This window comes from Haliotis rubra, unplaced genomic scaffold, assembly GCF_003918875.1.
Source record: "Haliotis rubra isolate DU_JTF1 unplaced genomic scaffold, ASM391887v1 Scf821, whole genome shotgun sequence".
Lineage (NCBI taxonomy): Eukaryota > Metazoa > Mollusca > Gastropoda > Lepetellida > Haliotidae > Haliotis > Haliotis rubra.
This window is the reverse complement of record NW_025767548.1, coordinates 406,586-421,860: the sequence shown is the minus strand read 5'-3', so window position 1 is coordinate 421,860 and position 15,275 is coordinate 406,586. Positions and strand designations below refer to the sequence as shown.

Sequence of the window (15,275 nt, the reverse complement as noted above, 5' to 3'; positions counted from 1 at the left end):
AACTGGCACATGACTTGTTCGCACCTGTCAAGGTGTCTACACTCAAGAGTGAGGACATCATTGAGAAATTAACACAGCATTTGAACCCTCCTCCGAGCATCATTAAGTGATACGTCGGCGACTGTTACAGGAGGATGCTAAGATGACCTTCGACAAGGCCTACCAACTTGCCGTTGGAATGGAAACTGCCACCAAGGAGGCAAAGAGTCTGCAGCAAGGTCAAGGACATGCAGTGAATAAGATGATATATAACAAGGGCAATAAAGGCCGTGGATTCAAGAGGGACCAGATGGATAAGAAGCCAGGTAACCATGGTAACAAGGGGCCAGAGACTGAGCTTAACCAGTGTACTCGTTGTTTGTCGACTAGGCACTCTCCACCGAACTGTCCATATAAGGATACTGTTTGTAACTTTTGTCGCAAGAAAGGACACTTGATACGAGCTTGTAGGAACCGCTCGAACAGAAATCAATCTCAAGTTGGTAAGACCAACATGGTGGATCACTGTATCAGATGAATTCACAGAATTGTACATGGTGTCCTCAGTTAGTCAAGGTGGAACACAGAAAATAAAACAATCACTTAAAGTGGATGACAGAATGGTTGAATTTGAAGTGGACACAGGATCAAGTGTCACATTGATAAATCAAGGGATGTATAATTCCTTGTTCCCGGACAAAGAACTTTTGGAAAGTTCATGTGTACTGAAGGCTTATAATGGGCAAAGCATACCTGTAAATGGACAATTACAAGTGGAAGTTGACATGAATGAGAAGATACTGGAGTTATCTCTCATTGTAGTGGATGGTACAGGTCCAGCACTACTGGGTCGAGACTGGCTACAGCATATGATGTCATGGCAACACATGTTCACGAACAGTATTGCTAATTCCTCGCAGGAGGAGGATGTCACCGAGATATTGAATGACTATCAGGAAGTCTTTGATGAAGGACTTGGACATTTGAAGGACTTTAAAGTCAGATTGTCAGTACAAGACAACGCTGTTCCGGTATTCTGTAAGGTCAGGAATGTACCTTTAGCTCTACGCCAGAAGGTAGATGCAGAAATTGATAGGATGGAATCCGAAGACATCATAAGGAAGGTTGGGTTCCAGTGGTTAAACCATCAGGTGAGGTTCGTCTCTGTGGAGATTATTAATCAACTGTGAATCTGTTCTCCAAAACGGACATTCACCCGATTCCTAAAGTGGATGAACTGTTGGCAAATCTGAGTGGTGGTGAAGAATTTACGAAGCTAGATCTTCGTCATGCATACCTACAGTTGGAACTTGACGAACCATCAAAAGAGCCATAAACACAACAAAGGGTTTTTATCAATTCAACAGATTGCCATATGGTGTAAGTGCAGCACCTGCAGTGTTCCAACGAACAATAGAGATGGTGTTGAAAGGATTGATAGGACTTGTAATTTTCATGGATGACATATGCATAACAGGCAGAACCCGTACTCAACACAAGAGGAACTTGAAAGCAGTTCTCAAAGCTCTCAGGAGTGCAGGACTTAAACTTCGATTGGACAAGTGCAAGTTTTTCCTCAGCAAGGTTGAATTCCTTGGCTTCACGGTTGATAAGGATGGTATTCACCCTACACTTAGCAAAGTTTCTGCGATCAAAGAGGTGAATGAGCTGCTTTCCTATTTAGGAATGTTAAATCACTATTCCAAGTTCTTGCCGAACATGGCTACTAAGTGTGCACCATTGTATGATCTGTTGAAGAAGACTGCCACATGGAAATGGACGCAGGTTGAGCAGCAAGCATTTGAAGATTCCAAGTCTGATCTCACAAGTGATAGTCTTCTAATACACTATGACAGTGACAAGGAGATAGTTGTATCATGTGATGCATCTCCTTATGGCATAGGATGTGTACTTCAGCACCAAACGGAGGAAGGGGAAAAACCTGTCACTTTTGCATCACGCAAGCTCAATTCCGCAGAGAAAAACTATTCTCAACTGGAAAAAGAGGCATTGGCCCTTATCTTCGCGGTCACTAAATTCCGACAATACCATCTGGGTTTTTTGTTTTTGTACCTCTCGGAAGAAATAGTTAAAAAAACTAGAGGGGGTGATGTAGGATATTGGTCTGTAATGGTTGTTCCCGGCTGTTAAGTTAGTACTGTCCGGATGTTAATCACGGAAGTAGGAGAGCGGAAGTGGTGCGTTTTTGTCTGTTGTGAGATGGCGACCAGTAAACGATGTCAACCGATCTTGTCTCTTGTTATCGCTGAGTAGTTCAGGATCGAAGGGTCTACGGACAAGTACACATCAACAATTAGCCATAACCCATCAATATTTTACAAAAACAAATTTTACTTTTGGTGAAATAAAGGTACATTTTACTGAAAAAGATTTGTTACTGTCAACTGCCAAAGATGGAAATTAATCTGTCAAACACATTTTATGGACTAAATACATTACTCTCAATACATCCGCAATTTTTTAAGTTATACACATATCAAAGCAAATGAGTGACAATGTCATTCCTTCAATACAATTCGTTCATAGCTTTGAAATTATCATTTATAGAAAGACCAAAATATAATTGGACATGTAAAGATACATGGAAAACTAAAAGCAATTTCAAAACAATTTCACTGAAAATGATATTAAATATGGATCTATTGTTTCAGAATATTCCTTGGCAAAATGCATGACAAATTAGTAAATTACTCTCACCTATCACCTCAAACTTCCTTTACAAAATAGTGGCATTTCAGCATATCATATTCAGTCAATCGTTCACCTCAAATCTTTAATGAAATGTAGATATTTTGGTAATTATATCAACATTTATATACATGTTATTTGTATGTCAATTCAGTAGCATAGAAGGGGTATATATTTACTGTATCAGTTTAGTTTGCATAATATTAGTGCACAGCAAAGTGTAAGTAAGCAATGTTTATTAAGTAGTATTCATGGTTGAAGTTGTATACTGTCCAGACATAATTTCAGCATATTAATCATGTCACATGTTTATCAAGGCATAAGTTTTTGCTTTATGCATTATGCTATATGTTGCCTAAAACTGTTTGACAAAAAGTCAAAATAACCGTTTTCATAACATCTTTTACCAGAAACAAACGTGTACATAAAGCACATATTTATTTGTATAGTTTGACAATATCGTGAAACGATGTTACACTTTTATTTCTATGCATCAAAATCAATGACAAGAAAACTGTCATATACATCTTGACACAAGACAAAACTTCTCTTTGGAAACGCCCACTTTGAAGCACAAGGGAGATCTGGAAATTGACAACCTACTTGACAGGCGGTCATAGCGTTGAGAAATGAATAATGCAATAACGCAATCGACATATGTTTCGTCATATAACTATGCACCAATTGCACACAAAAAGTACACACCTGCATAATTGTTTGCTTGGGCAAACTGGATTTCACCATCATTTGCACGAATAGTTCTCGGTCGACATGTTCTTGATTTGGACAGACGATCTCATAAACCTCGCGATATAGAGGAGGGACCGACCCTGAAAATAAAGACAACATTACAATGGGTGATTTCACTAACACAGTGTGTAATTCACACAGCTGAAAATCCTGACAGCCGATAAGCGCATCAGGTGTGGCTGTTGCAACACGCCTCCCGCTTACCAGATACAAGGTCGGCCGACATCTTGAATGGGTCATGTGATCAGTAAATTATAGCCTCAAACTATGCTTATTAATTTAAAAACATTCCCTAATATGTATAAATCGAAGGTCCTAATAATCAGAGTTTCAATGACCTGCATGAAATGGTAACAAATGTAGCAAACATATTTTATACTTATATGTCAATGCCCAGCAAATCACTTTGGTACGAGGTTAGAGGTTATTTTCATGGTTGTTATGTTTATATCCAAGTAACATTGAATGAAATTATCGAACAGTTGACATGTCGGGTGCATCATTGTTAACGCGGTCACGTTAAGCTGTTTTGGTTATCATAACGAACATCGTTAAAAAAATTGGTCTGATAAAAGACAGTCGACTTACATGTTGTTGGCGAAACGGGCACCTGCCGGTTTCTGAGATCAAGCGAAGTCTAGTCTTAGAAACCAGTCCAGACACGAGGATGTAAGCGTGGAAATCACCGGCAAAAACAATATGTCTCGCAAAACACAGGTGAGCATTTCTCTGACATTCTCTTATATGCGCTGAACATATTTTATGAATATCTATCTTTCAGTATTCGCATTATGTTGCAAAACATTTGGGCATATGTGTTGCTGTTCAAGCATAATTTACTGGCAGGCATAATCAAAAATTGGTATGACAGTGACTTAAAGAGCCCTGTCTGCTCTTTGTGTTATTAGTGTTATTAGTAGAACTTAAGCACATTTTATTTTGACTATAAGTAAAGTGTCCTTTTGGGCATGTTCAGCTTCCAGTCACATTTACCATGGTTCAGATTTATTTTGACAGAATAGCACTGAAAACTGAAGTATACGCCATTGTTGTTAAGTTATATGTCATGTCTGGAGATGTCCTAGGAAGACTCAGATAACATGAAACTGTGGTGGGAGACGAACACTTTATTCCATGTTGGTTTTGCCTTGGCCTACACAGACGCACGCTACCCATGGACCAGTCGTTGTGTACAGACTCTTAGGGAGTAATCATTATGCAACATCTCCCTTTCTTTAGAAAAGTAAAGATAGCAATTAACACACTATCCCAGCAAACAGTTTAAACAAATGCTAAACAAGTTACAATGAACAAATTAAAGTCTATATCTCTTTCTTGAGAAATTAAAAGTCTTTGCTAATAAGCAGGACCACCGTCATATCTTCCTCCTTTTTTTCTTTTTGGGCACAAAGTCCCTGTATCGGGTGGTGGTCTGACCACCCTGCCTCTCTCGTTCTGATCTCATGACCAGGTGCTGTGCCATGAACAGAACTGTCCATGATCCTAGTGTTCACAGGAGTGTTCACATCAAAGTCTACAGGAGTTTTCAAAATTTCACAGGAGTTTTCACAGGGGTTTTCACAGGAGTGTTACCAGGGAGTTCACAGTTGACTGAAACTCTTTCATTGACCTTTCATCCATTCTCTGCTCTTCAAAATCAGTTCGACATCTTTAGTCTCAGGGGCAGCCTCTTGAGATTTTCTTAGATGGCGTCTATTTCTCGAAGAGATCTTCCATCTTCTGTCGCGTTATGTCATACGATCGTTACATCCACTTGTTCTACAACAGCTTTCTTCCATTTCTTTTGTCACGACTGAATGGCTTCACCGAACTACATCTCCATCTCTCAGTTCTGAAAGTTCAGCTGCACGCGGTGTAGTAGTAAGCTTGTTTGGACCTCTTGGCGAAGAAGTGCGGCGGGGCGTTTTCAATAGTTTTCGGCTGCGGCAATCGACTTGGCGTTGGTAGCTTCGTTCTCGTTCTGCTTCCAAACAACCTTTGAACTGGCGGCTGCCTACACCGTCCAGTCGGCACATTTCTTAAGTCCAATAGGGCCAGAAGGGGTCTGACTGTGCATGCTGAGACTTACTCATGAGTCTCTTGGCGATCTTCACAGCACTCTCCACTTTCCCATTGACTGTGGGTACCTGGGTGATGAAGTGATATGATCAAACTTCGTGCTCTGTTGCAAATGTATGGAAGCTTCAGAATTAAAGGGAGGTCCATTGTCTGACACAATCTGATTGGGAAGTCCATGCCTGCATGCCAAATGGGATTTCAACTTTTTAATGATTTCAGGTGCCCTTTTATCATGCAGTCTGTCAACCTCAAAATAGTCCAGAGTAGTAGTCAACAGTGATCAAAAAATCTTTTGATCAAACTCAAAAGATCACACCCTAGTTTCTCCCATGGGCGACTAGGTATTTCATGACTGACCAATGGCTCGTCTTTTTGATCCTGTTGCAGCGTATTGCAAGTATCACACTTGCTGATGAAATCTGTGAGGTCAGCGGCCATATTGGGCCAATACACAGACTCTCTGGCTCTTCTGATACAACCTTGTATCCCCAAGTGACTGTAGTGAATTCTTTCCATGATGCCAGGGCGGATACTGACTGGCACAACAACACGTTCACCCTTGAACACTATGCCGTTTTGAACAGAGAGCTCATGTGAAAGGAAAAAGACCCTGGCACACCATGGCACATCATCTGGCGGCGTTGGCCAGCCGTCCTGAATCAGATCCTTCAGTATCGTCATTGATTTGTCTTCCACAGTTGCTTTTGTAACTGGTCAATTCGTTCCTCAGATATTGGCACATACTCAACCATGTTGATGGATTCAGCGTCAAAGCTGTCTGACATCGCACATCAACAGCAAACACATCTCCGTCATCAGTCTCAGTATGTTTCACATGTGGAAGATATGCTCTACTCAGAGTGTCAGCAAAGAACATTTGAGATCCCCTCTTGTAGATGACCTCAAAATCGTGCTTCTGAAGTCGTAACATCATGCGTTGGAGGCGGCTTGAACACACAACAGACTTTTCGCGCGGTATTGACTCAATGGCTTGTGGTCGATTCCACGACGACCTTCAGTCCGTAGACATACTGTTCAAATCGTTCCATGCCAAAGACAATGTAACATTTCTTTCTCTATCTGAGCATATTGTTTCTCAGTGTTGGTCAAAGATCGAGATGCATATGCTACAGGCTGACCATTTTGGATCAGACAAACACCCAGTCCATTTTGTGATGCATCACACTGAAGGCTTGTCACCGGCGTCATTGTCAAAGTACTTCAGTACAGGTGGTTCAGACAGAATATCGTTTGATTTTTTCCAAACACTTGCCATGAACTTGCTCATCCCACCTGAAGTTCACATCACTTTTCAACAGATCCTCAGAGGTGCAGTCACTTCAGACAAGTTGGGTACAAATTTCTGAACAAAGTTCACCATCCCTAAAATCGCTGAATACCCTGCTTATCCGTTGGTGTGGGCATGTTTGTGATTGCTTCAACTTTCATGTGATCAATCTTTAATCCATCGAGGTTACGACATGTCCCAGATAAGGCACCTCGGTCAGTTTCAGTTTCAGTTTGGATCTGTTCAGTTTGATATTTCTGTTCCTGCATCGATCAAGGAACTTGGACAACTTCTCATCATGATCAGCTTCAGCCACTTCATAAGTGTCTCCAACACCATAGATCAGAACATCATCATGTACAGCGCGTACTCCATCAAACCACATATTGCCTCATTCAAGCGGCTGAAACTCCTCAGGTGCTGGTGACAACCGAATGGCATTAAGTAGCCAGCGGTATTTAAGGTGTTTCAAATGTTGTCAAGAAACTGCTTTCCTCCTCAAGCTGGATATGCCAAAATCCATTTTAGCATCTGCTAAAGTAAAGCACTTAGCGTTTGATAATTCTGGCAGAATGTCATCAATTGTCTTTATTGGATAATGATTCCTCTTGAGAGCTTGATTCAGTGGTTTAGGATCTATGCAAATCCTTATCTTGTCAGTACCCTGTTTCTTGACCACAACAAGGGCAGAGATCCAGTCAGTAGGAACATTCACAGGGGTGATGATCTTCAGATCAGCCAGTCTTTCAAGTTCAGCCTTGAGTTTCTGTTGTAAGGCAAGTGGAACCTTCACGACATGGTAGCTGGACTGGTGTCACAGTCTCATCTACTTCAAAGCGCAACAAGCCATCAAGTGTGCCTCTCTCAAATACATCCTTGTAGCGATGGATTATGTCCGTGGGTCAATCTTGCTAACTCTGTAGAAACATCCCACTACCTGAGATCTGGAAAATGTTCTCAAAGTTCACAGTGATTAGCTGCATTTGTTGAACAGCTATTGCACCAAGTATTGGTGGTGAGCCTCTGTCCCTCGTTATCAAGAATTCAATGGTGTATTCACCCTGATTCCTGGGATTTTTGACAGTCACTTCACACTTGCCAACAGTTTGAGATTTCACTCCATTGTACATTCGAAGAGTAGTATTGACCTGTGTTTCCAACTTTTCCAGGTGGGGATCCTGAAACACATTAAGCGTAGATAGTCTCTGGCAACATTGACAGTAGATCCACAATCTAGCTGAAATTTGACCTCAGTTTCCTTGATGAGGAGGACAGCAAAAATCTTCCGTAAATACTGTTGACTTTCACCATGTAATTGAACACTGTTCACATTTTCAACATCCACTGATAAAATATATTCATCCTCAGTATCCTCATCACTCAGTAGTTGAACATTGGCTTGACTCGACTGGCACACATAAGCAAAATGATTTGGTCGCGTTTACATTTGTTGCAAATTCTTCCCCATGCTGGACATTCCTTCCTGCCGAACACATGACTCGCGCCCACAAAATTTGCACTGTAGAGACTGATCACTTCTGGTAGTCAATCCAGGTTTAGTTTCCTTTCCTTTGGGTTTTTGTAACCTCTAGTTTTACTGATAGCTTGCACATCCTCAGTGTTTGATAGAGATTTTAGTCTAGCAGCTGCTCTCATGGGACCTACAGATGTCAATACAATCTTTCAGTGATAGGTTCGAAGACTGCAGCAGTCTCTTGCAGTGGAGTTATCACAAATGCCCATCACCATTCGATCCCTGATGAGACTATCTTCAAGCGTTCCATAATTGCATGTTTTAGCTAGAGTCCTAAGTGTTGCTACATAAGTATCAACAGATTCAAAGTGTTCTTGATTCCGTTTGTTGAAATTGAACCGTTCCCATGTTTCATTGGTCTGCGCCAATGCAGTAAGCTTCTAGTTTGTCCAATATTTTCTCGACTTTCCTCCTATCATTTTCACTGTCGAACTGCAACCCATCCAATATGTCTAGAGTCTCAGAACCAATACAAGTTAACAGCGTAGCTGATCTGCATTCATCAGAATCTGTCTTTGTTAGAAGCAAGCTCATAGTTTCCCCACATTAGGTTTGAACTTTATGAAATTTCTCGTCAAATGTAGCCCTTCAGATCAAGCTTAGGAGGCAAAGGAATGTTCATAGGTGCGTGTATCACTTGTGGTGAAGGAATATTTCCACTTTCATCAGCCATGATTGAGTAGTAGTAGCAGTAGTTTAAGCTTGTCCATATATTACTCCGCGACTAGCAATATAATCCGATTCACAGAAACTCCGTTAGTCACAGATTCAATATTGTCACACAAAACACCGCATGCTCTCCACTATCGAAATTAGGTGACACTGAACCACGTGCGTCTCGGCTCTTTCAATCAAAAGATATTCAGTCAGTAATGCACAACAATTTGTAAAGTTTGTCAGGCGTACTCACTTCTGACACCATGTTAAGTTATATGTCATGTCTGGAGATGTCCTAGGAAGACTCAGATAACATGAAACTGTGGTGGGAGACGAACACTTTATTCCATGTTGGTTTTGCCTTGGCCTACACAGACGCACGCTACCCATGGACCAGTCGTTGTGTACAGACTCTTAGGGAGTAATCATTATGCAACAATTGTCATACAGTATATTCGTTGGTTTCACATTAATTTTCAACTCGCTGTGCGCATGCTTTACCGATAGTGTAAACGCACTCTAAAGAAAGCAAAAATCAAAACAAATATATGGTTTTATGTCGAATTTAACTGATCTCAATTCATTTATGAATGGAAGGGACCGGAATTAGTTAAATAAATAGCTTAACGTTTGTTAACAAGCTCTTGTATAAACACATCTCACCACCAGCCATCCACCGTCCTTCCTGCACATCCCCTTCTCACAAGTAACAAAACACATCTCTGATGTGGTTTATGTGATTAAACATGCTGGTATGCATCATATTTACCTAGAAATATAAGTTTTATTGACGACTATAAGATTCTAACGTTGCATTATGCCATGCGGTTGACCTAACCGGCGTTCTGACGACATCGCTTGCTGTCCGGTAATTCTGCGCAGCAACTGATGCGCATAACATCCAGTTGGAGATCCGGAGTATGGAAGCGTATTAGGGCCAGATCATTTTCAAAAATCACTTTATCGATGTAAGGAAGAGTGTTTCATATTAAATCCAATTATGAATAATGAAGAAAAAGGTTTAGAAGTCTGAAGAAAACGAATTTTCATGAAACTGTCAATTTATGTGTCAATTACTGTTATTTACTTACCTTTAGTGATTAAAAGCCAGTCCCCTGTAGAAATGACCCAATATCATGCGTAAATGTGGTAGCAGACGATGTTTACCTCGACACGGAAGTACACTATTGCAGGTACGCAGAACTACCGGATGCTCAAAATTACCGGACTCGCTTGTACAGGTCTAATAAGTACAACCTTGAAATATTTCAGCATTATACTGGCTGCTCAACAGTTATTGCCATATTTTAGTGGTATTTACAAAATTACACTGCAGTTCGTTAAATTAAGGAAACAAAATTAATCATGACACTTTATTAGCTATTGACCGATGTGTCCAGCCTGTTCGGTGCCACCCATCGTGTTTTTATATAATGCGGCGGAAGGGAATCATGACAGGACAAATAGATGTTTCCTCACAATTAACTGTAACAGTTATCGCCTTTTCAGAATTCCTCATGTCATTCGTGAAATAATATATATTTATATCATAAAAAACTCTAATAATTGATTGTGTGAATAAAACAATTAATGAAATTAATGAAATTAAACTTGCCATTAAATAGATCGTGTGACATCCCCTATAAAAAATGTTATACCGTTCATAACTTTATCTTTAATTTTTCTCTTATGTTACTTACTGTGAGTGTGAAGAATTTGCTTTTCTGTCCTTTATCGTTGTCAAATACTGTGTGAAAAAATACCGAAAGTGTAATTGACCGCAACTGCGCATGCAGGATACAGATGTATTGACGATAACAGTTCGGCAGCCAGTACTCTATCTGCTATACTAACAAGGGTTTCTTCAACTTGCAGACCTTAATGTATGTTGTTTCAAGGAATCTCTGTTACTTGTATTAATAAAAGGAATGGGAATTATTGAATTAATGAGCCACCAACTTATAGTTCTTTCAGTTGAATGTGAGATTGTGATTCTACCATTCATGATCAACCATGTCCCTTCGTTACAAACTATCAACTGCGTAGAGTGATGTAAGTCTGGAGCAGACAACAATGATGTTGATCACAGGATTGTCTGGTCCAGATGTGAGTATTTACAGACCGCCGTTATAGAGCTGGAATATGTGGCGTTAAACAACAAACAAAATGGACTTAGTTATTGAATAGAGCTGGTGAGGACAAATAGCATTAAAAGAAAAACTGTTTATGGCCCGAAACCCTGCTTTGAAAGATTACTGCTTGGAAACTGTATATCATGGAAGTGAAAGGACTCCCATGATTTGTTGATTAGGGAATTTGCTAACCCAGACCCTTGTTTGGAAAACTGATCATTGCATTGCTGTTGTAAGTCACACATACTGCTATGAAAGATCTGACAACTAAAATACTCCTTATGCCCTTTCTCATGTTTATTACCCATGAAGATCTGGGTAAGCATTAGTCTTCAGCAACCCTTGCTTGTCTTAAGAGGCGACTAAGATCGTGTGGTCAGGCTTGCTGAGTTGTTGACACCTGTCATCATATCCCAGTTGTGTAGATTGATGATCATGTTTTTGATCACGGGATTGTCTGGCCCACCATATAACTGGAATATTACTGAGTGCGGAGTTAAACAGGAAACCATCCAACCATCTCATTTTATTATGACTGCAAGCAAATGATTAGGGGTTGGATCAGATCAGATTTGATGGGCTGACTTATTTGGCATTGGAGCATTCCCTTTGAAAGGACAATACTGGTACTCTTGATTTGTAAAGGTAATTAGTTTTTGCTAATTGCTTATTTGTGGATTTGGCCCAGACAGTTGCAGCCTGATGAATATACAGGAGACTATTTCACACCATGTACATAATTACAAATACATTGTCATGTTGGTTTACACTGGCAATTTCAAGGCTAGCCAGAGATTACCCAACCTGAAATAGTATTAAAAGGGGAATAAAAAGTAGATCATGAAACAGTCACTTAAAAGACTCAGCTGTTGGAATTATGAAAAATGAGGATGGCAAGTTTCTATATAAATAGTTTCTAAAATCCCATTTTGCAATACTCCTACAGATATTTCACAAAATAGGATCATTTCAGAGTAAATTGTTTACCAACATTAGAGAAACATGAAATCGACTTCAGAAAAATGATAAGCATAATTTGGGTTTCTAGTTAAATAATTGGCCAACATACAGTAATAAGTGTTCCTATCATAAAAATATGACATCCTCTCAATTGCACTATATATCATGATGTTTATATTAAAGTTTCAGATGAAATATAAGATACACTTAAGTTTCATTATAAAACTAAAAAGTTGTGAATAGTCCAAAAGAGGATTGACAGTTGGAACTCAAACTACCAGTCTCTTTTGTACAATATGCTTTTTGTAATAAAATGCAACTTTTAATATTTCTAGAATAAGTCATGATAGTGGTGTGCAGCCAGGCAGTATCAGACTAGCAATTGTCATTGTCAGTAGTTCTCCAGAGTTGCAAACAATACACATTGTGCAAACATGCAGATGAGGCATAGCAGTAGGTGAATGTAGCTATGTTTAGCTACTAGTCAACTTGTCTACAACACTCTCTTTTGGGATAGTAAGCTAGGGAAACAAATGTCCATTCACTAACAGTAATATCAAATGACAGGTTTGGCTAGTTTACTTACTTAAGGTTTTGGTCAGTGTTTCCGGTGATTTTCAAATTTACCAGTCCATGGGATTGGTAAGCCTCAAATAAACCAGCCCCATATTATTTTTATCAGTCCACTTCTTTTCCATGTTAATATAGATAGCTGAAAACTGCAAACACCCAAATCTAAAAGGGACCCACCCAAATTCTACCAGGTGGGGCATTGGCCCACCCCAAAAAATTCCTAGGTTTATCCCTGCTGATTTAATGTATTGCGGTACTCTGTCATCCTAGTTCCTGAAAGTTTAGCAGCGTCCTGTGAAGCTAAAGCCACACAATGGGCAATGCAATGCACATGGATAAGAAAAGGTGAGTTCTGTGTAAGTTGAACACAGACTCCAGTTTTGTGGCCTGTCATGACACTGGCACCGTCAGTTCCCAAACCAATGATTTTTTCAAGTGGACAGACCCATTGGTCAGCCACATCTCGTACTTTCTCAGCAATGCACTCCGCCACTGTGTACTGTGAAATTTCCTAAAAGGATAGTCTCTGCTTTTCCATGAATCTTGTGTTTGAGGGCCGCTGGAACAACAAAATGGGGGTCCCAGACACTTAAAGGTCACATGCAACGTAAAACACAACTTTGCAGATTCTGATACCTTTCGGTATGGACTTACCGAAACAAATCGTCAAAAATGCAAATTCAACTTATAAAGTTGAAAAATAACGCGATGAAAAAAACCCGCGTGAAATCGGAGTTCAAACGTTTCACTAATTTTCCCCAGACTTTTCTGGGAAAAACGGGTTTCAACAACTGGGCTAAAGCTTATAGCACGTCTTGCTGGTGAAGTAGGTTCAGCGCGCTTGGAAGCCGTTGTCAGGTGAATACTTTCGGTGAAGGCTTTGGTGTGAGCTATTTTTCTAATGTTTTGTTGATATCTCACAGAAGTAGCGAGCTTTTATGTGTTATGACAGTAAATTAACTGTTTATATAATTTCATTTGTCTATTTCACCACACTTTCTTCTTAACGAGTCACTTTCTCAGTTCGATACTTAAAAGCAATGCCATTATTTAGCGTTGACAGAATTTCCAACTGTGATATAGATATGTCGTTGTCACAGACTAAACTCAATGTCTTGCTTTATTGACACCTGTGTGTCTGCCTGCCTGTCTGCTAATGACAATATTCAATACACAGCTGCTATCACTGACCACATGCAATTTGAACTTAACACCAATCAGGCTATACACCATAAACAAAATGCATTGATTTATGGCCCGAGTTCGGTCTCTGGCACATTATGTAATTACACAGACAGGCAGGTGTGATACTTGAACACATGACATGTTATGATGGGCCTTATGATGTCTGTTGATTGCAAAATGTTATACACAAAAAATGAGCATGTATTTACAAAACCCAACATCTCTACATATACACACACAATCAGCCGTGAGGGCATCTGCAAATGAACCAGCCGTTACACTTGAGTGCACACCCACCCGCTCTGACTGGGTTCGGTATCCCGGCTGCTTCATTTCTTGGGAAGTAAACCGAAGTACACAATATTGCACTTTTGATTTGCGATTGTACGCTTATAATTTTGTTTATATGTTTTTTCATAACCAGCAATGCATATTATATGTCATGAATAAGTGATAATTGTGTTTTATTTATGTTTGATTTTTTGGTTGCATGTGACCTTTAAATATTATTATTAACACTATGTTGTAATATGGTTGCAATTCAGTTACTGTTATTGTATTGTGTATCATGATCATCACATTGTTTACAGTAATTAAATTACTAATAATACCATAACCTGCTTGTTGCAGACTCAGTGATAACAATTGTTACTTCATCGAAATTTTTACACAAAAAGTTTTTCTGTTTTTCGTCTGTGTGGACACGCTCATAGATTGGTCTAGTGGTGTACTGGTGCCTTTTTGTAGTTTGGGAATTCTGAATAAAATATTTTTGGCATTTCCATGGCAACAAGTTTGACTTAGACTGAAATTGGTGGTTGTGCTGTTTTCCGTAGCAGAACTCTAAAAGTAAAACCGTTCACTATTTCTTCACCAAACTTGGCACATAGATTGGTGTTGTGGTGTGCTGGTGCCTTTTGGTAGATTTAGTATTCTGAGTTAAATATCTTTTGGCATTTCCATGGCAACAAGTTTGACTTAGACTGAAATTGGTGGTAGTGCTCTTTTCCGTAGCAGAACTCTAAAACTGTTCACTATTTCTTCACCAAACTTGGCACATAGCTTGGTCTGGTGGTGTACTGGTGCCTTTTTGTAGTTTTGGAATTCTGAATACAATATCTTTGCATTTCCATGCCAACAAGTTTGACTTAGACTGAAACTGGTGGTAGTGCTCCTTTCTGGAGCAGAACTTTTAAAACCTTTCAATACTCTCCTTCCACTTTTCTATATACATGTATACCAAAACATTTGACATAATCATAACTCGTAGACATATTCATGAAGACTATTTTCCCATAGCGGGGGTATTGATGACTTTGTCTTCTTGTTGGATTTTGTTTTGCAGACTGTTTTGCTGGAAGTTGATAATTCTATCTCGTTTACTTGTAATTTTTGTTTAGAACCAAAAAGCCCAGAAAGCTTTGAAGCT

The 15,275-nt window shown here is 39.6% G+C and overlaps 2 protein-coding genes across 2 annotated transcripts in view; one reads left to right on the top strand and one right to left on the bottom strand.

Annotated features, from left to right (window-relative positions):
- LOC124262123 (sorting nexin-8-like) overlaps nt 1-3,665 on the bottom strand; it is a 32,633-nt gene extending 28,968 nt beyond the window's left edge. The window contains 2 exon segments of the mRNA XM_046696571.1: nt 3,394-3,518; nt 3,643-3,665. Coding sequence (XP_046552527.1) covers nt 3,394-3,518; nt 3,643-3,664 — 147 coding nt within the window. The 5' untranslated portion in view covers nt 3,665.
- Nucleotides 3,666-3,866: 201 nt separating this feature from the next.
- The window catches only part of LOC124262112, a 42,612-nt gene continuing 31,203 nt past the window's right edge, over nt 3,867-15,275 (top strand). Inside the window, 1 exon segment of the mRNA XM_046696560.1 lies at nt 3,867-4,155. Within this exon segment, the coding sequence (XP_046552516.1) occupies nt 4,138-4,155 (18 nt within the window). The 5' untranslated portion in view covers nt 3,867-4,137.